The sequence below is a fragment of the Nyctibius grandis genome, chromosome 27 (genome assembly GCF_013368605.1).
Source record: "Nyctibius grandis isolate bNycGra1 chromosome 27, bNycGra1.pri, whole genome shotgun sequence".
Lineage (NCBI taxonomy): Eukaryota > Metazoa > Chordata > Aves > Nyctibiiformes > Nyctibiidae > Nyctibius > Nyctibius grandis.
In genome coordinates this window covers 4030556-4050722 of record NC_090684.1, presented here as the reverse complement: position 1 = coordinate 4050722, position 20167 = coordinate 4030556, and the positions used below count along the sequence as shown (strand labels likewise).

The 20167-nt window shown below is 50.9% G+C and overlaps 2 protein-coding genes across 2 annotated transcripts in view; one reads left to right on the top strand and one right to left on the bottom strand.

Moving 5' to 3' along the window:
* Nucleotides 1–5187: 5187 nt before the first annotated feature.
* TAF11 (TATA-box binding protein associated factor 11) lies at nucleotides 5188–8317 on the top strand. The gene is made up of 5 exons (XM_068419427.1): nucleotides 5188–5398; nucleotides 5508–5647; nucleotides 5977–6064; nucleotides 6592–6688; nucleotides 7796–8317. Exons 1-5 carry the CDS (start codon nucleotides 5207–5209, stop codon nucleotides 7924–7926), a joined length of 648 nt encoding a protein of 215 aa, XP_068275528.1. The 5' UTR covers nucleotides 5188–5206; the 3' UTR covers nucleotides 7927–8317.
* Nucleotides 8318–8587: 270 nt separating this feature from the next.
* BLTP3A (bridge-like lipid transfer protein family member 3A) overlaps nucleotides 8588–20167 on the bottom strand; it is a 34694-nt gene continuing 23114 nt past the window's right edge. The window contains exons 14-21 of the mRNA XM_068419164.1: nucleotides 18302–19842; nucleotides 17866–18062; nucleotides 17173–17324; nucleotides 16917–17064; nucleotides 15699–15970; nucleotides 14720–14828; nucleotides 14024–14139; nucleotides 8588–12646 (exon numbers count right to left, since the gene is read on the bottom strand). Coding sequence (XP_068275265.1) covers nucleotides 12521–12646; nucleotides 14024–14139; nucleotides 14720–14828; nucleotides 15699–15970; nucleotides 16917–17064; nucleotides 17173–17324; nucleotides 17866–18062; nucleotides 18302–19842 — 2661 coding nt within the window. The 3' untranslated portion in view covers nucleotides 8588–12520. The remainder of the gene's footprint in view (nucleotides 12647–14023; nucleotides 14140–14719; nucleotides 14829–15698; nucleotides 15971–16916; nucleotides 17065–17172; nucleotides 17325–17865; nucleotides 18063–18301; nucleotides 19843–20167) is intronic.

Genomic DNA, 20167 nt, shown 5'->3' with positions numbered 1-20167 from the left:
TTCCACGAAGTGTCAGCCAGACAAAATTTCATATTCCGTTTCCAAACCCTTGAAGTGATTTTAAAAGGCGCAGAGAAAGGCAAAGTTAGCTATAATTAAATACCATGCCTGCTGTGGAGCACTTATTGCAACACCCTCCCTGCCCCCAGGAAGCAGGGAAACCGCAGGCGAAGGTGCTCTGGAGGAATCGAGCACCTTGAGATGAGCAGAGAAGTCAGTAATCAGGTTGGCACCGGGGGAAACAGCTGATTTCACACTTGGCAGAGTGAAAACAAGACCACAACAGAGACAGGGTGATAAACACACACAAGACAACTGCCCAAATTTCTTCTCTGATTCGCTAAGGCCACTTTGAAACTTAGTCCAGCTACTTTTTTTGGAAACTCAATCCCCCAAATCCAATGTTTTGCTGCTGTACTAAGGGGACACGAAGGAGTATGTTTGCTACCAGAATTAACCTTTCAGCAGAGCCATCTCACAGGCACACCAGGATGCCAAGCAGTCACTGGGATTGAGCCTGCACTACAGAAAATAACAGGTTTTGAACATCGCCCAGCTTGTCCCAGCTGCTCCCCAAACAATTGTCAGGCTCTCCTCCCAGGTAAATTGAGCAGCTGATTCTCATAAAACCCTCCTCACTCTAAAACGAGCACAAGTCTTCTCACATGGAGTCATTTAATCCAAAGTAAAAGCCCAAGGAGTTGACAGAGCACCATGCACTTCAAGAAAGATGTTGAGGTGTTGGAGCGAGTCCAGAGGAGGGCGACCAAGCTGGGGAAGGGTCTGGAGGGTCTGACCTACGAGGAATGGCTGAGGGAGCTGGGGGTGTTTAGCCCAGAGAAGAGGAGGCTCAGAGGTGACCTTAGTGCAGTCTACAACTACCTGAAGGGAGGTTGTAGCGCAGTGGGAGTCGGCCTCTTCTCCCAGGCAACCAGTGATAGGACAAGAGGACACAGCCTCAAGCTTCACCAGGGGAGGGTCAGGTTGGACATTAGGAAGCATTTCTTCTCAGCAAGGGTCATTAGCCATTGGAAGGGGCTGCCCAGGGAGGTGGTGGAGTCACCATCTCTGGAGGGGTTTAAGAAAAGACTGGACATGGCACTTAGTGCCCTGGTCTAGTTGACATGGTGGTGTCAGGGCCATGGTTGGACTCGATGATCCCAGAGGGCTCTTCCAACCTCATTGATTCTGTGATTCTGTGGAAGTTTGGTGGGAAAACGGGATCGTTATACTGTCAGCTGACAGACATATAAGCGAGTCGAGTTAACGAACGCAGAAGCTATGAATGACAGCTGTGACACTCACCATCCTTCAGATCCGTGTCTACACCCAAAACCACGTTTATGTGGGAAAAATCCCACTAACTGATCAGCCGTCAAACAGCCTGCCTGCTCCAAAATCAGCCCATACCACAAGCCGTTGTCTTACCGGGGAAAAAAAGGGTCACCGTCATCACCCCGCGTTGTGAGAAAGTGTGGCGGAGCTGTTAGAACAAGAGGCTGATAACACCCGGGGTGTGTATTTAACTCACTGACCCTCTCCACTTTATCTGAACACCCCACAAGTACATCCATCTTCTAACGCAGACAAGCCTGAAGTGGTCAGAGCAATCTCCCACTCAAAACAAGGGCACAGAGAGTTTAATATATTAAAAGAGAAGAATAAAGTACGAATAAAGCAGATTTACATTTCAGAGAAGCAAATGTACGCACCGGGAAAGCACAAGCTCTGTGTCAGCGGGTCTCTGCCATTCAGCTCAACGTGCCACAGCAGAGTTGTGATAAGGTTATGTGAAAGGGAAAATGGATCAAATTTGGCCACAAATGGGCAAGTCTTATCCTCCTAAATAGCCAGGCCACACAGCAACAGCATCACTCAGCACCGGACTCAAACCTCCTCCCCCAATATAAACCAGTTGCTCGGGGGACAGGAACGCCAGCGTTTCCAGCAGCACACCAGCAAGGGGTTTCCTTGGGAGACGCCAAAAAAAAGGGGAGGAGAAAAAACTAACAAAGGTCTAAGAGCTTCAAAACGGAGCAAATCCCGCAGCACGGTACTTTAAATGCTAAAGCAAATCACTCTGCCTTTCACGTGCTTGCGCAGCCCCTCGCACAGCACCGCCGAGCCCCAAACCCCCCGATGCGAGAACCACAGCAGAGAAGCATGAAAATGACCGAGGGTGAGCGCGCAGGGAGCAGGGAGCGGACGCCTTCCCCGACACCCGCCTGCACATCGGCCCCAGGACATTCATCCAGCAGCTCTCCTCACCGTGGGAACCTCCACACGTCCTGGCTTCAGAGCCAGCAGTCTCTGCTAGCACCCTGACGCAGAGTCCTCCTCCATATGCATCCCATTTTCCCAGTTACACCAGTCTGCAGCCACTGACAGTAACCAGCAGCATCCACAATACCGTAGCCTGCAGCAGTCCGAGCCCCGGGGGACTCACCACCACCAGGCAGCACCCAGCCCTGGAAGCACCCGCTCCAGACAGACTCCTTTCCTCTCCCAGCCCCTGCCACTCCTTGCCTCAGGGCACACCAGCCCCCTCACGCCCCTGGTCCCACAGGCAGCACCAACCCCTCAGGGCCCCACCAGCCCATCCTCACGCACCCTGTGTGCCCCACATCCATCACAGCCCGCTGTGCCCCTCAATTCCCATCCAACGCGCCTCCTCCTTCGGCCCACGCTGGCCCAGACCCCCAGGGCACCGGCCTCCTCCGTCCCTCGCAGCGCTCCAGCCCACACGGCCGAGCCCCAGGGACCTCCAACATCCCCTTATCCCACAGCCCTCTCACCCACACGCTTCACCCCCCGTGCACACCCAAACCCCTACAGCAGCCCCCCTGCCCTACAACCCCTCATGCCCCCACACCCCCTGCCCCACACCCCTAGCCCCTTGTCCCACACCCCCCAGCCTACACCTTCCAGCCCCACACCCCTACAGACCCCCCTCCCCACACCTCCCACCTCCTCTGCCCCCAGCCCCTATCAACATGACCCCATAGCTCCATCCTCCCTCCCTGCCCCACAGTCCTACCACACCCCAAACCCCCATACCTCCTACCTCACCTACAGCCCTACAGCCCCCCCCAAGCCCCACAGCCCCCACCTCCTGTTGCATGGCCCCACAGCCCCCCCCAAAGCCCCACAGCCCCCACCTCCTGCTGCATGGCCCCAAATCTCCCCAAGCCCCACAGCCCCCCCTCCTGCTGCATGGCCCCACAGACCCCCCCAAGCCCCACAGCCCCCACCTCCTGCTGTATGGCCCCACAGCTGCCCCCAACCCCACAGCCCCCACCTCCTGCTGCACAGCCCCACAGACCCCCCCAAGCCCCACAGCCCCCACCTCCTGCTGCACAACCCCACAGCTCCCCCAGCCCCACACACACCGTCCCCTACCCTGCGGCCCCGAATCTCCATACCCCTCTTCCAGCTCCATGACCCTACAGCACCCCATCCCCCTATCCCCCCCAACTCTAAACCCCCCCAGACCCCCCTCCTAGGCTCCAACCACACTCTCTCCACCTCCCCCATCTCCCGCCCCACAGCCTCTCCCTCCCCTCACCCTATATACGCCCCTCCTGCCCCACAACCCCCCAGCCCCCCCAGCCTCCCCCTTACCCACCAGGCCCACAGCCCCCTTCCCTCCTCCCCCCAGGCCCTCCAGCCCCTCCCCAGCCCTGCGCCCCCCGCCCAGGCCGCGCTCACCTGAGGAGACTGGACAGCGGGTGCCCCACACCGCCGCTCCCGCCGCCTCCTCCGCCGCCTCCCCCCCCGGAGCCGCTTCCACCACCTCCTCCTCCTCCTCCTCCTCCGCCACCGGAGCTACCGAAACCGGAGCTGAGACGTTTCCCCGATAATAATTTCTCTACGGCGGGCAGGTTCCCGGTACGGGCGGCCTCAAGCAGCTCCTGCTCCTTCCCCATGGCCCGGCCCGGCCGCCGCCGCCCGCCGCCGCCGCCGCCTCCCGCCAGGCCCCGCCCCCCGAGCGCCCTTCCGGGGCGGGGCCTGCGGGGGGCGGGGCCTGTGGAGGCTCCGCCCCCCCGCTGGGTTATTCTCTCACTGACCCCTTCACTCCACCTTATTTTTTGCCACGTTTTAATTAATTTTATGGGTTGAACGCGCGAATAATGTAAAAGTGGGATTGCAGCACGTGCTGCAGGGTGAAAGAAGCATTTTTTGGTCAAATCCCGTCTCCCAGGTTTCTACTACGCTGGTGTAAAGCACACACGGGCGTTCGCTCAGGGGCGTGTATACAGCAGGGACGCACATAAAGAAGGAATGTATATAAAGGAGGATGTATATAAAGAAAGAATATCTTTGCCAAGGGTTTCCCTCCGCGTGTTTATGGGGAGGGTGAATATTCAGGGATAATTTCGCAGCTGTTTTCCCACAGGGAGGTCACGGGGGAGGCGCGGTGATTTGCATGGCACGCTGAGGATCAGTCTACGCCAGGAAGTGAAGTGGTTAGAAGCAGTTATAACGCTCCAAGCCTGCATGAAAAATAATTCAAATGCGGCCAGATGGTTCATTTGAACGTAATATTAACGGTATCCATCCTAACAGGCAGCCAGTTTTCAATCCCTGTGTTCAGGGAAGCCTGTTACAGTGCGGTTCGTGCTCGATAGAGGTGAAGGGAGCTCGTCCTGAGCCCGTGTTGTGCCACACGCACAGGAGGAGACTCACAGGGCACAGGCTCAGCGTCCATCACCAGCCTCGCGCCGCCGAGCCCTCCTTTGGGACTCCACGCGCAGCGTCACCCCCGTGCTGTGGGGCTCGGGACCCCTGAACCTCACCGAGGAGGAGGATGTGTAAAGGCCCTGCTGGAAATTTCATGTATTTAGCCCCCCAGCCCTTCTCACCCCAGTTCCCCAATTCCCCCAGCTCCCCCAGTGCCCCCAGTTCCCACCCCAGTTCCACCAGTGTCCCCCCCCTCAGTGCCTCCAGCCCTTTCCACCTCAGTTTCCCCAGTCCCCCCAGTGGCCTGAGTTCTTCCAGTCCCTCCAGTTCCCACCCCAGTTCCCCCAGTGCCTCCAGCTCTTCCCACCCCGGTCCCTCCAGTTCCCCCCCAGTTCCCCCAGCGCGGCCCCACGCCTCACCCGCCGCCGCAGGCCCGTTGCCCTGGCGACAGGCCCCGCCCCTCCGCCGCGGCCCTTCGCGGCGCCCGTAGCTGCGTCATCAGGGAGCGACGTCGCAGCGCGGGGCCATGGCGGACCCCGGCGAAGGGGGTCGGGAGGAGCTCGGGGCCGCCACCGACCAGGAGCCGCCGCCCGCGGCCGCGTCCCCCTCGGGGGATGGAGCGGAGGCGGAGCCGGAGGCCGCGGAGGTGGCAGGCGAGGGCGAGGCGGGAGAGGCTGGCGGGGGCGGCGAGGCCAAGGCGGAGGCGCCGGACGGGGAGGTGAGGCCGGGCCGGGCCCGCTGGGAGCGGGGAGCGGGGCCGGGCCGGGCTGTGGGGGCACCGGGCCGGGCTGCGGGGCCGCCGGGCCGAGCGCTGCGCTCTCGCCCAGGTGAGGAGCGCGGAGGCGGAGGCGGTGGACGGGGAGGACCCCAGCCTGCAGGCGTGCGCGGCCAAGAAGGTGAAGCTGGAGCTGAAGGAGAGGAAGGAGAAGAAGCACAAAGTGGACGAGGACGAGATCCAGAAGATGCAGTGAGTGCCGGGGGGGGCGGGGGCTCGGGAGGGCGCCGCACGCTGCGCGGGGTTTGCCGCTGGAAACTGTGTAATAATTGTTTAATCAGTTAATGAGCCCGTAATTAAGGATGTCCGGAGCTCCATCCCAGACCCCTCCCCTCCCGGCGGGCCCAGCCATTTTGCATTATAAACTAAACCTTAGCACCGCTGTTCCCTTCCCAGCTCCATTTCGTACCGCAGGAGGGTTAGGATGGTAGAAGGGCTTCACAGGGCTGTTGCAGCAGCCTGAAGAGCTTCAGACTTTTGTTTTTATTTTTGCTGTAAACGATCAATTCTCTCCACTCCAGAATACTGGTCTCATCCTTTTCTGAAGAACAGTTGAACCGTTACGAGATGTATCGCCGGTCTGCCTTCCCCAAAGCTGCTATTAAACGGGTATGACTTCAGTAACGCTTCGCCACAGATGGAGGCTGAGCTGAGCAGGCAGGCTGAGCCTTACAGAGCCTGGCTGTGGTCTTATCTGGGCCTCGCACAACACGAGCTGGCTCTGTGGTATGCAAAGGCAGTGGCTGCTCCCTGCTCCAGCTGCGTCCTGGCCCCTGTGGCTGAGACCATTGTCCTCAGATCAGCTTATCCCATTATTGGCCAGCTCTGTGCCCTCACACGGTTTATGAGGTTTATATAGAAGCTCGTCTTTAATAACAGTGGGCTGGGGGGTGTGAGGCAAGGGGAAAAAGTGGTTGCTGGTACAGGGTCTGCAGCTGAATGAGGGCAGGCTAAAATCTTTGACAGCCAGTATGTGCCCAAAGTGCAGGACCTAATTCTAAAGCTCATTTACTGCTGTTCAGTACGTTTCAGTAGCCCTTGGTTGACATTTGACAGGCTCAAACTGCTAAATGGGAGTTAAAATGTTTCACCGTTGCTGTGTGCACCTCGCTCAGCTGTCTGTCTCCCTTCCCCAGCTGATCCAGTCCATCACCGGCACCTCCGTCTCTCAGAACGTGGTTATCGCCATGTCTGGCATCTCCAAGGTCTTTGTTGGGGAGGTGGTGGAGGAAGGTGAGTGGCAAATGTTGAGTACAAAGTTAAGAATCCAGGGTAAATTCATGGCTTAGAGCAGGACATGGAATGAGACGGGACAGGGGTTCCCAATCTTGCTGTCCCGTGGAGCCCTCTGACCTTCTAGCAGCAGCAGGGAGCTACGTTGAGAGCTAAGCCAAGAGAGGGGTGAAGCGTTGTTGGTGTTGCCCCTAGTCCCCTTGAATCCCATCAGTATCACTGACCATGAGGCAGCAGAGGCTGGTGACCACTGACCTCCTGTTTCGTCCTCTCTACAGAGGATAACTTGGAAGTTCTTGCTCTGTACGTCGGCCTGGGAGCAGGCTGCAACCGGGCAGTAAAGATCTTTTGTTAATGCTGCCGTGGACAAATTCAGCCCAGAGGGAAATGAGTTATTTCAGCCTCTTAACCTATAAGATTCTTCCTTTATGGGATGAGCCAAGATCTCCTTGGGACACCGGGTGGGCGGCTGACCCAGCTGTGTCCCTGCTCTGCTTGGGCTGGAGGTGGTGCTGGTTTTGATACCAACCAGTTTGTGTGGACTTGTCACACAGAACACGGCCTGTCCGTGCTGGGATCACCTCTGCCGGGGTGATGCAGCTTTACTGCTGCTGTCTCTGCAGCACTGTGTGTTGCCTGAGGCATTTTGGATAAGCAGCTTCACTGCTGTTAATTGTTTCATGTCATTAATTGCCTTGTGTCCTTGGCAGGAGGCGTGAATGATACTTACTGTAAACGATAGAGAAGAAACTGGCCCCTAAATCCACTGTAGGTTGTACCTTCCTGTCACTACTGTACACAACCCCAAAACACCCCACCCTGCCGTGGGGTGGCTTTAGAGCAACTGGTTTAAGATCATAAGTTCTTGCGTGACTCAAACAAGCATATTCCAGAGTAGCTGAATGGTTTAAAAAGCAGTTTGTTCTGGTCCAGTGTTGATGCCCCTGGGAGTGACTTTTCTTTCATTCTTGTGTGTTAACAAAATGTGAACTGTAAACCCTGAACAAAAAGGTTCCCTGTTGCCTTTAAAATTAAAGCTCAGACAGTAGGAGATGGGCTAAGCTTTGCTGTCCCACTCACGTGAACTCTTTGTTTTCTGTTGTTCAGCCCTGGATGTGTGTGAGAAGTGGGGGGAGCTGCCACCTCTGCAGCCCAAACACATGCGAGAGGCGGTGAGGAGGCTCAAGTCCCGAGGACAGATCCCCAATTCCAAATACAAAAAGATCATCTTCCACTGAAGCAGCCCAAGAGCAGCAAGAGAAGACAGAAGTTAAAACAAGCTTCCTGTTGTGAACCTCACACCAGTGAGAGCAGAGCTATGAGACTGAAGCTCCTTCAGGAGCGTTGTGTGGAGACTTAAGTGACGGCAGGGAGGCTTCCTGCCCTCACTGCTGAAGCCTGGCTTGTCATCCCAGCGCTGTGCAGCAGCTGGCAGGGGCCAAATCCCTGACCTGGAGCCTTGGGCTCCTCTGCTTCAACAGAGCAGGGACAGGAACGTTCAAGGGCTTCAGGGTATTCGCCCAGCAGGGCCGTATTTTCTGCTGGCACACATGTAGTGGTGTCTGTGTACAGAAGGGTCTTTTTTTTTTTGTACATTAAACTTATTGTGTTCTTAGTCTTACTGGGAAATGCTAATTGTGGTGTTTGTGTGATGCAAAGCAGGGGGAGTGCACTGTGATGATCTGTCTCAACCAACCCCAACATGTTCCTGGAGCTTCGCCTTGCCTCGGGCATGTATTGTTCCATTAGCATAAGCAGGGCTGAAAGCTGCTGCTTCTGAAATCATCACTCCCTGTTCTTCCCAAAGCCAGTTTTGTGGAGCTGTCTAGAAAACAGTACAAGGAGGAAGGTGAAAGGGGAGAGAAAAGTGAAGAAAAAAAAAAAAGCATGAGCCTGGAAGGAGGTTAACAAGTTTAATTTCTTTTCATGGTTCATAGAACCAATAAATGCATGAGTGGAAATATACTGCAACAAAGTTCCAATACTGCCTAAAACTCAAATTCAAGTTCAGACTTGCACATTACCCACCTGTACAGAGAGGAGCCCCCTGTGAGCACGCTGCTTCTAACAATGTAACAGATGCTGAGGCCATGTGCTCTTCCCAGGGTAACTGTTGTAGTTACACAAAGGAGTAAGTTGGCTCTCATCATAACATAGAAAGAGTCCTTAAATAAAAGGCTCCAAAAAGTAAACTTTGCTCATCATCATCAGTGGAGATAGGGGAGTTTTTGTCCTCCCACACGTATGCCTTGTACACAGGACATGAATTTTGTTTTACAGTACTTGTTACTGGTACTTAAAACAATGGAAGTGCTTTAATTCTTAAACAAAACCAGTTGACTTGAGTTGCTGGAGCAAGAAATTTGCTGTAAACAACTTGGCCTCAGCTCTGTTCAGCCTGCACACGTGGGAGGGAGGGGTAAGGAGTTGTGTGACACTACAAGTAGGCACCACCTCCAAGAAAACCCTTTGCACCCTACTCATTTCCCAGGTTGGCTGGAGATGAAGCTGGACACCTACTCAAAGTCATGAAAATTTAAAAGAAAAGAAAAGAAACCTCCCGTTTTCAAGCAAGTAGTGAATAAAAAGCAATACCATTGCATTCCACCTAAGGCAAGCATTCTTACATTTCTTGCTTCACGCAGGAAGAGGGAACAAGCACAGAAGCACGAGGGTTTGACTAAACAAAGTTCAGCTTCTGCTTGTGTGAGCTTTGTGCAGCTGGTGATGGTACTTACAGTGAGCTGTTGGCGTATCGGTTTGTTTCACAGCAAGTCTAGATATGCAGATGCTTTGTTACCTCCTTTCTTGCTCACAGCAAGTCTTACTTACTACGGAAGATAACTTGCATTTCAGAACCCCTGCTTTGACTTCCAGATTCTTCTACGCACGAGGCAGTATTGGTAAGGAAATGCCCGCTGATGCTTAGAAAGTTAAAGTGCATTTTCCTCTTGCGAACAGGCCTGACGGGCTGCTCTAGTGCATCTTCCGCCACAGGCAGCACCACAAATCTGTGCTGTCACAGTTGAGCAGGGGCTGGGTCACAGAACGGGCTCCAGAGAAACAGCCAGGTTGTCTAACGGGAACGAGGAGGAGTGGATCCTCTCCCGTGGAGGAGGGAAAGCAACTGGCAGAAGCCAGAGCATCCAAACCTCAGAGCTAGCCCAGGTTAAGTGGGTCGTGAGCGTGCAGCCTCCTGCAGCTCAGCTCCCGTGCTTCTGCCACAGGCAAGCGCTCCTGCTTTTCATTCATTTGTGGCTGCCTGCGGCCAGAGGTTCAAGAAGGAAGGTCGGGCTCTCACTGCTGCTGTTATGTCTGATTGCAAGCACTGGTCAGTCAGATCTTGGAAGAAATGCTGGACTCTGGCAGCACAGCCTGCCCCGAGGCTGGCTGTTCAAACCTAGCATGCAAGGACTAATCCCAACAACTGTTATTCAAAGCTCCCTTCAGCCTAACGGAGTCAAACATGGAATTAAGATGATGATCTTAAGAGTGACAGTTGTTTTAATCACCGTCCCTCTCTTACATACCCTCTTCTTTCAAAGTGAAAGCTAACAACCACAAGGAATCCACTCTTGGCTCTCCGCAAACCACAGACAGCAGTGCCTCCACATCTAGCCTAGCGCTGTAAACACGTCCCTGTTTCCCCTAGAGCTAAAGCAGAACTAAAATGATCTCAGGAGTGCCTGTTCAGGGGAAGTGTTCAACAGCTTGGCAAAGGGACAAGAATATAAGAGCACAGTAGGAAAAACAAACTTAACTCCCAAGTTACTTGCCTGCTTTTGCATAGTTTCCAGGCCTCACCTCATTATGGCTTGTAAATCAGAGGCTGCTCCTTGCATAGTGAGCAGGATTAAAATCTTGTCTTCCTTTACCTAAACTAATCTCAGTGGAGTAATGCTTAGATAGAAAAAAAATAGAAAAATCCATTAGATTAAAGTTTTGGGGAGTGTGATCAGCTAAAAATCACAGTAAGGGTTACCCAACCTTTATAGAGGAGTGAAGTTTTCATCTGATTATTAAAGGAGAATCACGTATAATCTGTCACTTTTCCTAGCACTTAGTGTGTGGCAACCGCCACCTGGTTTACATGCACTAAAAGCCTGTGCATCAGAAATGCTACATTTACATGAACACAAAATGCATCTAGAAAAAGCCAAATCAAAGTTTGAAATAAGATAAAATCCAACAAACTCTGCACACATAAAGATGCTGTGTGTAACAGGGGAGGGAACGGTCGCTCATCCGTAACACGGAGGGGGCTGAAAGTCACACCCCTCTGTATCACAACACAGAGCAAGTTCTCCTCTGAACAGCTTCTCCCTTCACAACTGCCCCTTATGGCTGCTTCCTTCTTCAGCCCATCAACCATGTATTGCCCAGACCAGCAGAGCAAAGAAACCACGTACCAGTTTGCCTTCAGGAGTGGATTTGATTCTTGCAGCTCATAAATGACATTTCCTTTTTTATTTTTTAAAATTAGTGTTTACTTCATATTTTACTAGGGTTTTCTTTTTTTCCCCTCCACGCTTGTAGAGGTTCTTTCTTTATAAATTCAGTCAGTCAGTGACCACAGAGGCTTCTTCCTCTTCAGGGAAGCAGCTCCAGAAAAGACGAGAATACAAACCACGCTCAACCCAGCAGCCACTGTTTCATCTCCACCCCACAGTGAGCAGTTCATAGTGTCAGCCTCCACCCAAGGGGGCCTGGTCAGCACCCTTCTCCTGACCCACATACCAACATCCCTGTTAAAAGACATTTAAGACCAGGCGTAAGCTCAGTGCTAAGAAAGACACATGACCGTGTAGGAAGGCAGCCAGCGGCCAGTACTGCTCTCCCTCTCCCCACTGGTGAAGCTCTGGCACACGATGGTTTGAGGACAGCGTGCATCCCAAAGAAAATGCATAGGTCATCTCATTCCGTGACTTAATCGACTTCCTTCACCCCTGTTCTTTGATTGTAAGATTAAAGAAAGTTTAAATAGCGCTTTGTAATGAAACAAATTAATTCCTTTGTGTTTCTGCATCAATAAAGCCAAACATTGCGGGATTAAGTGAGAATGAACTAAGTCTAATATACTACTGATTCTGTCTTGACACAACAAATTACTGGTGGAAAAAGAAGTCTGAAGGAATTTCTTTACTATCCTGACCCTGTTCTTGAGGGAACAATGAGCTGCAGCCCCCTTCCTCCACAGAGAGAAATCCCTTCTGCACCTCCCACACCAAGTGACCTCCTGTGTTTCTGTTTTTGATGTGATAGTACACGTGCTTTCCCACCAGAGCTCTGAGCAATGTTTTCTGCCATACCTATTCTCCATCCCTCCTTGACATGGTGAAGTAACTACACTCCTCTTGCTGTGTTCTGTCATGCATGATTGGGCAAGAACACAACAAGGACAGCTGAAAGAAGCAGAAACCCCAACATGAACCATCTCTAGATGTTACCATGAAAGGTGAAGGCTGAAAGCAGACTGTCACTACCACCCATGGATGAAGAGACACGGGGTGTCCCCCCCCCAACTTCTGACTTTTTGATTGTAGGCTGACCACTGCCCTGGTTCAGTGACAGAGGCAGCACCATACTGCCAGGACAGAGAAAAGTGGCTGCAAACAGATAATTCCTTCTCATTCCTTCCCTGTTGCTCAGCCAGGCCTTCCTTCCTTTCTCCCTCTTTCAAGTTCATTTTGCAATCACAGTTGGTTTCCATTCTTTGAGGCCATCAGTCTCCAGGAGGTTGACCCGTTTAGCAGCAATATAATCAAACTAGCCGCCTTAGTGCTGGTGGTGGTCTCCACTCCTCCGGAGCAGCTGCAGCCTGCGCCTTCACTGTCAAAGCTGGAAGAGGGGATTGTATTTCCTAATTTCCTGCAGAAGGCGAGCCTTGTCCATGTTGGCTTCTGCAAGGGCTATTTTCATGGTCTGAAGCTCCTTTTGCAACTCTGGCACTTCCTTTAACTACAAGAGACAAACAGAAAAAAAAAACCAAACCAGGAGTTTCCAAAAGTAAAGCAGCAGGGCAGATCTCACTGCACCGATGTGCTCAAAGAAGAAAACCAAAGCAGGAGCTTTGGAGATGAATTACACTATGTGACACAACCACACAAAGCTCAGACAACGTGACCCAGTTTGAGTTGCAGAAATACTTGCCGACTGGTGCCTGCTGACTTCCATTCCTGTCCTTAGTCAGCTCAGGCTGCCAGTGATGGCTGTCTAACCACTGTTTTCTCCCAAGACTTCCCTTCACATTTCTAGGCACAGGAACAAGACTTGCAGTGGGTAAGGTTTTTTCCTGCAAAGCAGCTAGCTTTGGCTGAAGATGACTATACAAAGAAAGCAGGAAGAAAAAAATTGGGCTCTGATCTGCATTATTCTTTTATAAAGGGTCCTGATACACCTCTAAAGATCTGTTAAGATGATAGCTGGAGCAAGCAGATATTTGGCATTTCTTGTCTCCATGACCAAAGTTAATTCTGTCCTCAAACTTTGCCAGCGAGATCCCCCTGCAGCTTCGTGGCACAGGACAGTTCTTTCCTTGGGATCTCAGAAATATTTTTACTCAAGAATTTAGCCTTTGCATTTGTTCCTAATAAGTTCAGTTTATTTTCTGATGTTATTGAAGCTAAGTTACTGTGATGCTTATGTGCTCCAACTCTGGTCAGGGCCCTGTTTCACAAGACGCTATGAAGGGGCAGAAGAGAAAATCTCTGCACTAAATGGAAGGGAGATAGATGAGAAATGAAGTGATGTGCCACCAACTAATGAACAGAATCCAAACTCCCAGCCCAGTTCTGTATCTAGTCAGCCACACTGCTCCCTTAATATGTATTTTTCCATAGCAAGTGATTAATTTACCAAGTAGACCTGGCATCAAACGGTAAGCAGAGAACACTGCCTATCTCAAAATAAACAAGTTATCTGGCATTCAGATATATGGATCAAAAGGGAATGAAAGTTCAAACTGAACAGCAGAAACTTTAGGCAACCTGAAACTCCCTGGCTGTAAGACCTCTCTACTCGCACTAAACATCTCTCTCTTTGTGGGAACCTCCCGATTCCTCTTTTTCTAAGCAGGAACCAGACACAGTGGGAAGATGGAGCCACTCAGAAGAACAAGAGAATTCTGAAAGGCAACAAGAGAGTTTATGCTGGGCAAGGTATCCTTACTTCTCAGAATGCCTGTAAAAGGAGATATAGGCTGCTTTTCTGTGCACTCCAGACCTGCAACACACCACACCTACCAGTAACTGCAAAAACATGAAGACAAAAGACACAATTTTCCAGCCTGCTGCCAGCTACTAGCTGTCCAGGCAGCAACAGGCAGCAGTGACTCACCTGCAGCCCACGTGTTCCTGCTGCTGGGGCTGCCAAGACACACTCCACTGGGGCCTTCTGTTCCTGAAGAACTGACACAGGTTTTTCCTGTTTCGGTGAGCCCTCCCCTTGCGGAGCTGGAAAGCAGCATAGAAAACATTCAGGTGTGGACATTTATACAAAAGGGTTCTCAGGACAAAAAAATAACTTTGTCTTTTTTTCTCTTCTTTTTAAACAGAGAAAAAAATTCATTCCCATTTTAACACAAAGAAACTAAAGCAAGGGAAGAAGCAGTAATCTGTGCTGACTTTGTGAGCTCAAGAAAACATCAGGCATGAATTCAGGCTGCCAGTTCATTGCTTTAGGTATTATAACCTGTTCTGCCCGAGGTATCAAATTTGCTGTCCAAAGAAAACAACAAAAGTAGCAAGAACTAGAGCGGCAGGAATGCATGCATCCAGAGATGAACACGGCAGAGCAGCCAAAGGACCTGGGTGCTTGCACTGAAGACAGAAGATTATTTGCCCTTTCTAGTAGAAATGACTGCAGAGAACAGAAGCAGGGACTGCTCACACACCAGAGCCCATCCTTCCCAGCAGCAACCATCACATTTCAGTTCCAATCTCCTCCAGCACCAGGCACAGCAGAGCACTCTACCTCCAGCACAGCCTGGGGGGTGCAAGGGGAGAACAAAACAAGTTTCCCGACGTTGCTGACCTGTTAGATAGAACACCCCATCATCTCTGCGCTTCACAATGACGTGATCTACTGCCAAGGTGATAGGAACAGGGCCAGGGGAGGTAGGGTAGATCCGGGGGCTGTCATCCTGGAAAAAAACAAAGCAGAGAAGAGATTATCTGCTGTGACAGCTCTGGCAACTCTGCAAAGGATTCCCCTTGCCCCCAGCCTTCACGGGAGTACTGTGACCAACTGGCAGCACTGCCAGAGCTCACCAAGGTCACCCACCACACGGGAAAGCCTGGCTTTATATACAAGGCTGCATGTGAGTCAACCTGTGTAGAAAGCACTCCCACAGATCAGAACCAAGTTCTATCACACCCATAATAAAGGTTGAGGAGAGGCCTATGACCATCACCCTGAAGGCTGCTCTTCACAGTTGTCATCCTACAAATTCCTGATTCAAACCCCTAGCCAATATTCCTTAACCAAAAAAAGCCAATGTCCCTTAGTCTGGAGATTTTCACGCTGCTGTGCAGCAACACTGGTTCCTGCTTGTCAGTGGAGCCAAAGCACTGCTTTCAAAAAGGTTTAATCAAGAACTTCTGTCAGTGCCCCCCTCCTAAATATCAACCAGCTCGTATATAATGTTTTAATCTATAATCCCCTAACTGTTTACAGAAAAGGTCAACTACTTCCCATTTCACACAAGCACTTAGAGGAAGAGGTATTTAATTCTTTCCCTTGAGTCTGCAAAATAGGTCATCAACAAAGCTGGGGAGAGAATCTGAATGTCAGGCTCCCATTTCTCCACAATCTGATCACTCAATAATTCCATTGTGTTACTCGTTCATCCCTAAGGCAGTTTTTAGAAGCAAAATCAAACAGTATGAGGAAAACAGGACCTCTACAGAGGCCCACAGCCATCCCACAGCATCCTTTCCCAAGCAGAATCTTGCAAGTGAGCTCTGCCCAGGATACCATCCTGGGGGCAATCTCTGGCTCCCCATACACTCACCTTCAATGTGATTTTGGCATCCACAACTTCTATCTCCATGGGGATCACCTCTGGAATTATTTCATCCTCAAGAAAGGGGCCAAGGTTGGTAAGGGAGGACATGAAGAGCTCTGCTGTGTAACTGTGGAGCAGCATACGAAGGAAGCCGTTCTGAACAGCGAGTGGTGAATGCACAGCAGCACTGGGTCCTACTTCAAGACGCAAGCACACTTCTGGCTGGGTCTTACTAGCTTCAGGGACTGAAGGCTTCTCTATACCTGGATCTCCTAGAGCTATAGCAGAAAGATTTCATTGCAGAAGACTGCATCAGTAATAAGATATAAACTTGAAATAGGTATTCTGAAAAGCCCTTTACTGTCCAGACGCAGAACGGAGCCGAGTTCACAATGACAGCAGTCTGAAATCATCCTTCACATGAAATGAATCCAAACTTCAAACAACTAAGAGTCCACATCACAAGAACTAACACCAGAGCTGGACCATTTAAGCCCCCAAACACATCCCTCTCTCTCACCATCTCAGCACACTTTAAAACTAGCCTTCGTTTGCACAGACACGAGCTGACCACAAACTCACCACCCCGCTCTCCAGCCCTGACCAGTCTTTCCCCTGACCTCAACACTGCCTGATCTTGTATTCCACTTTGCCCCCTCCTGGCCATAGGCAGTACTGGGAGGGGAAGGATCAACAGTCCAAGAACTGCTCATGCTTTCACTTAAGTTTCGGGTTGTAGTTGCTTTTAGTTTCATTTTTTTTGGAGTTGGATTGGGGTTGGGTTTTTTTTGGTTGGTTGGTTTTGTGTGGGTTGGGTTTTTTTGGTTGTTTTTTTTTTTCTTTTGTTTTGTTTGTAATTAAAATTTAGCCCTGGGGAAGTACCCTGGCCCATAAGCATTATTCTCAGGGCAGGAATAACTTCAGAGTTTTCCTAGATAGCTTTATTCACTCTTTTAATTCATTTCATGCATCCTAGCAGCAATTAAAAAAATCCCAGTCAATGATTACTAGGCACCATAGAGCTTGACTGCGTAGGCACTTTGGAAACATCTTTCAAATACCAGATTTAAACCACTGACAGAAAGACTCTTGGCATTCACGTTCCCTCACAAGTCGTATTCAATCCTAAAGACACTAAACATTAACACTGTTAAAATGGAACATTCCCTGAGGGTGGCCAGGATAAAAGCCAGTTATAAAAGACTCCAAGAGCCAGTGTCTTACCCAGGTAGCCACGCAGATACTGCCACATTCCAATGTTGTTCAGCTGCTCTGGAACCACGTTCATTACTTGTACAGCAACAGACAAATCATCACCTCGTGCCTCTATTCCACAGTTCACCTCATTCACCTTCAACACGAACACAGACACCTAAAACAGCAAGAGACAAGCTCACTTATTAAAACAAACACCACCGCACAGTCAGCTTCCAGATTCACTCAGAGGCAGTATTGCAGTGAAAAGGAACAGAACTCTGACCAGCTGAAGGCTGGGGTCTTCACTCTGTGAAGTCGAGCTGTTTATTTCAGGAGACGCTCCACCCTCGTCCTCTGCCATCAGGCTTGCTCTGCTGCCTGTGTCACTGTGGACCGGAGGAAGATGCTCTGAAAGAAGAGGGTCCAGGCTGGGTTCTGAAATGGAACAAACAACAACAACAACTTGATCCTGATTCTTTTTCTGGTTTTAAGAAGTCCTGATCTCAGTACCTGCCTGAATCTCATGGCCTATCAGCCCATACCATCCTCTAGGGAACTCTCTCCAGCTCCTCAGATGAATTTAAGCAATACAGAGCTGAAGTGAGAGACGTTCGCCGAAATGCTCAGTGGACCCTACTTCCAACCAGCCCTTACTAAACCCTTCCTAAACGCTACGTACCAGCCACCCACCCGCACACATTTACAGTCCTTCCTCTAGTATGGCCAAATGCCTTAGAACACCGTTGTGATGGGCAGGGGTCACCCTCCCCACTCATTTATACTCTTCATCTCAAAGAAAAAGCACCTACAAAAGCAGAAAAAGCCATTGTGGGTGAACTACTCATGACCTTCAAAAAGAAGGAGTGGCACAAGTGCATTCCATACGAACACAGCATGAGCCAGTTGCCCATGGCAGAAAACTGTTCACCAGTGTGAAATAAGAGTAGGGAGAAGGATAAAGTCAAGCACTTGTTACCAGAGTCTGTGAGCATCACAAAGCCGTCACTGCCATCGCTGTCCACAGACAGCCCATCCTCAGGGCCGCTCCCATCCACAGATGTGGTGTCAAAGGAATGCTGGGATGCTGTCCTCTTCATGGAGAAGAAACGCTTTCGGCTGCTGCCACTCCCGCTTGGAGTCACTGCTCCCTCTTCTGCTTTGGGCACAGAATCCCTACAAAAAACAAAGTGATAAAGGCAAACAACTTAGCCTCCAGATTACACAGATACTGGGCTGGACTCTGAACACTCGCAAGTCAGACTCTAGTGTACTTAGGTTAGATGTTTCTCCTGGAGATGGTCTATCTCTAATCCAAATGATATGGAAAGAAAGGGAGCAGTCAGCCTACATTTCCCCCCTTCCCAGCAGCCTTGCTGCTGCTATTGAGAAGCACAGGAGGATGGCCCACTCACTTGGCTGGGGGGAGAGAGAGCATTTTCTGCATGGTGGAGGTCATCTTCTCTCGGCTCAGGCTCAGAGCGTCTTTTGTTATAGACATGGCTTCTTTGGTGAGGTCCATAGTCACATGCAGAGCTTCCTTCGTGGCATCCTTTGTGATATGCAGCGCACTAGACAACTCCACCTCTATGTTCTTCAAAGGGATGAGCTCTGCCTGGCCATTGAGAGCGCTATTTCCTCTCCCCAAGGGCTGCGTGTCTGAAGTTGGGCTAGAAGGGAGGGCAGGAGGGCTCTGAGGATGGCTGCTGGTCTCTGCTGGTCTTTCTGCAACCATGGCTTCCACAGCTTCATGTGCCTCCTCTATCAAACCTTTCTCCTCTACACTCTTACTACGCGGAGCTGTACTCAGAGCTCCATCACTTGCAGATCTTGGGAGTCTCTCCAGAGGTACACTGGTACCTGTACTTTCAATCCCACTGTCCTCTGGGACCTCTGAGGTACTGCATACTCCTTTCTCTGAACTGGTCTCTGATTTCAGCTCCTTCTCTTCGTCCACCAGCCCCTCCTTGCTGTCTGAAGGCGAGAGCTCCGACTCGATCAGGCTTGTTGTGTCCGAGTCAAGGGATCTGGGTTCCAAGACGGAGCCTGGTGTGGTGTTCATGAGTACAGCCACTTCAGCACTGTGGAACACAACTCCTACGCAAGCAGACATGGGATCTAAAGGAGACCCAGTTACTTCCTGGGTGTCTTGGGCCAACTGCTCCTGTAGTGTTTGCAGAACTTCTTTCATCCTGAGCAGCACCAAGTATTGGTAGTGGTTGAGCCGAACTTTGACATGAACAGATGAGGACACAAGCACATGGATATCAGCAGAGGCTTCCAGCTCTTTATTATCTACTCCATCATCAATTTCAGAGCGAGATTCTCCCAAGACAGCCATTGTCTCTGGGACCTTGTAGATGTTCTTCAGATCCTGGTCAGTCTTTGATCTTTGACAAACCCCATGTTCTCTGGAACGTTTCTCATTCTTGGAGTGATTGCTAAAGCTGGCAGAAGGCTTGATTTTCAACTCAGAGGCAGCCAGTTCTTGTCGTTTAGAGAGCTGAGCTTGGCCCCATCTCTTGGGAAGGCAGGCCCAAATGGAAAGGGGAAAAGGGTCAACAAAGCTAAGGGCTCTGCCCTTTGAGCTTTCAGCTCCCTCGAAGTCCAGGGAAAGCTCAGTGAAATACACAGACCACAGATCTTCAGAGGCAGAGGTTTTCTGTAGAAGCTGGGGAACGCCTGGATGCTTCTGAGGCCCAGCATCCACCTCATACGCGTGGCGCAAGAAAAGGGTGTGGAGGAGGCCGAAACTGTCCTGAGCCCTTGGGAACTTCGTGTAGCTGGAGTGGAAGAATTCTGAACCGGCAAATTTGCGGAAGAGGTTCTGGAGGTCCTGACAGCTGCAGAAGGGAGCATGGCGAGTGTTGGTGGCAGTCATCTCCGACGTGCAAATGCAGAGTGTCTGTGGACGATCTGGATGGTCAGTGACTTTCTTCTCCACGGGGATGTTAAGCTACATCGAGGAGAAAGATATTACAAGTAAAGCGGTGAAAAGGGAAACCAGCAGAGGCTTATTGTGACCATTTACACAGAAGGTCAGCTGTGGAATATATAAACAATTGAGAAGTCTTGATCTCTACTAAAATCCCAAGAGCTGGACTAGACTCAATTTATCCCTACCCGAAAAAATGAAATAAAATTTACAAATCAGGGAAGAGGGATCAGACACAAGAGAATTTAAACTGAGTTTTATTTCAGGTTCTTTTACCATCCATGGCTTACGTGGCAGCTCAGCTTACAGCCACACACTTTGATCTTTCTCTGCAAGGACTTACTAC

Bases quoted from the DNA above. Each gene is read 5' to 3' on its own strand.
- TAF11 (XM_068419427.1), top strand. From the start codon at position 5,207: ATGGCGGACCCCGGCGAAGGGGGTCGGGAGGAGCTCGGGGCCGCCACC. The intron at 5,399-5,507 runs GTGAGGCCGGGC...GCTCTCGCCCAG, and splicing joins CGGAGGCGCCGGACGGGGAG to GTGAGGAGCGCGGAGGCGGA. The intron at 6,689-7,795 runs GTGAGTGGCAAA...TCTGTTGTTCAG, and splicing joins TGGGGAGGTGGTGGAGGAAG to CCCTGGATGTGTGTGAGAAG.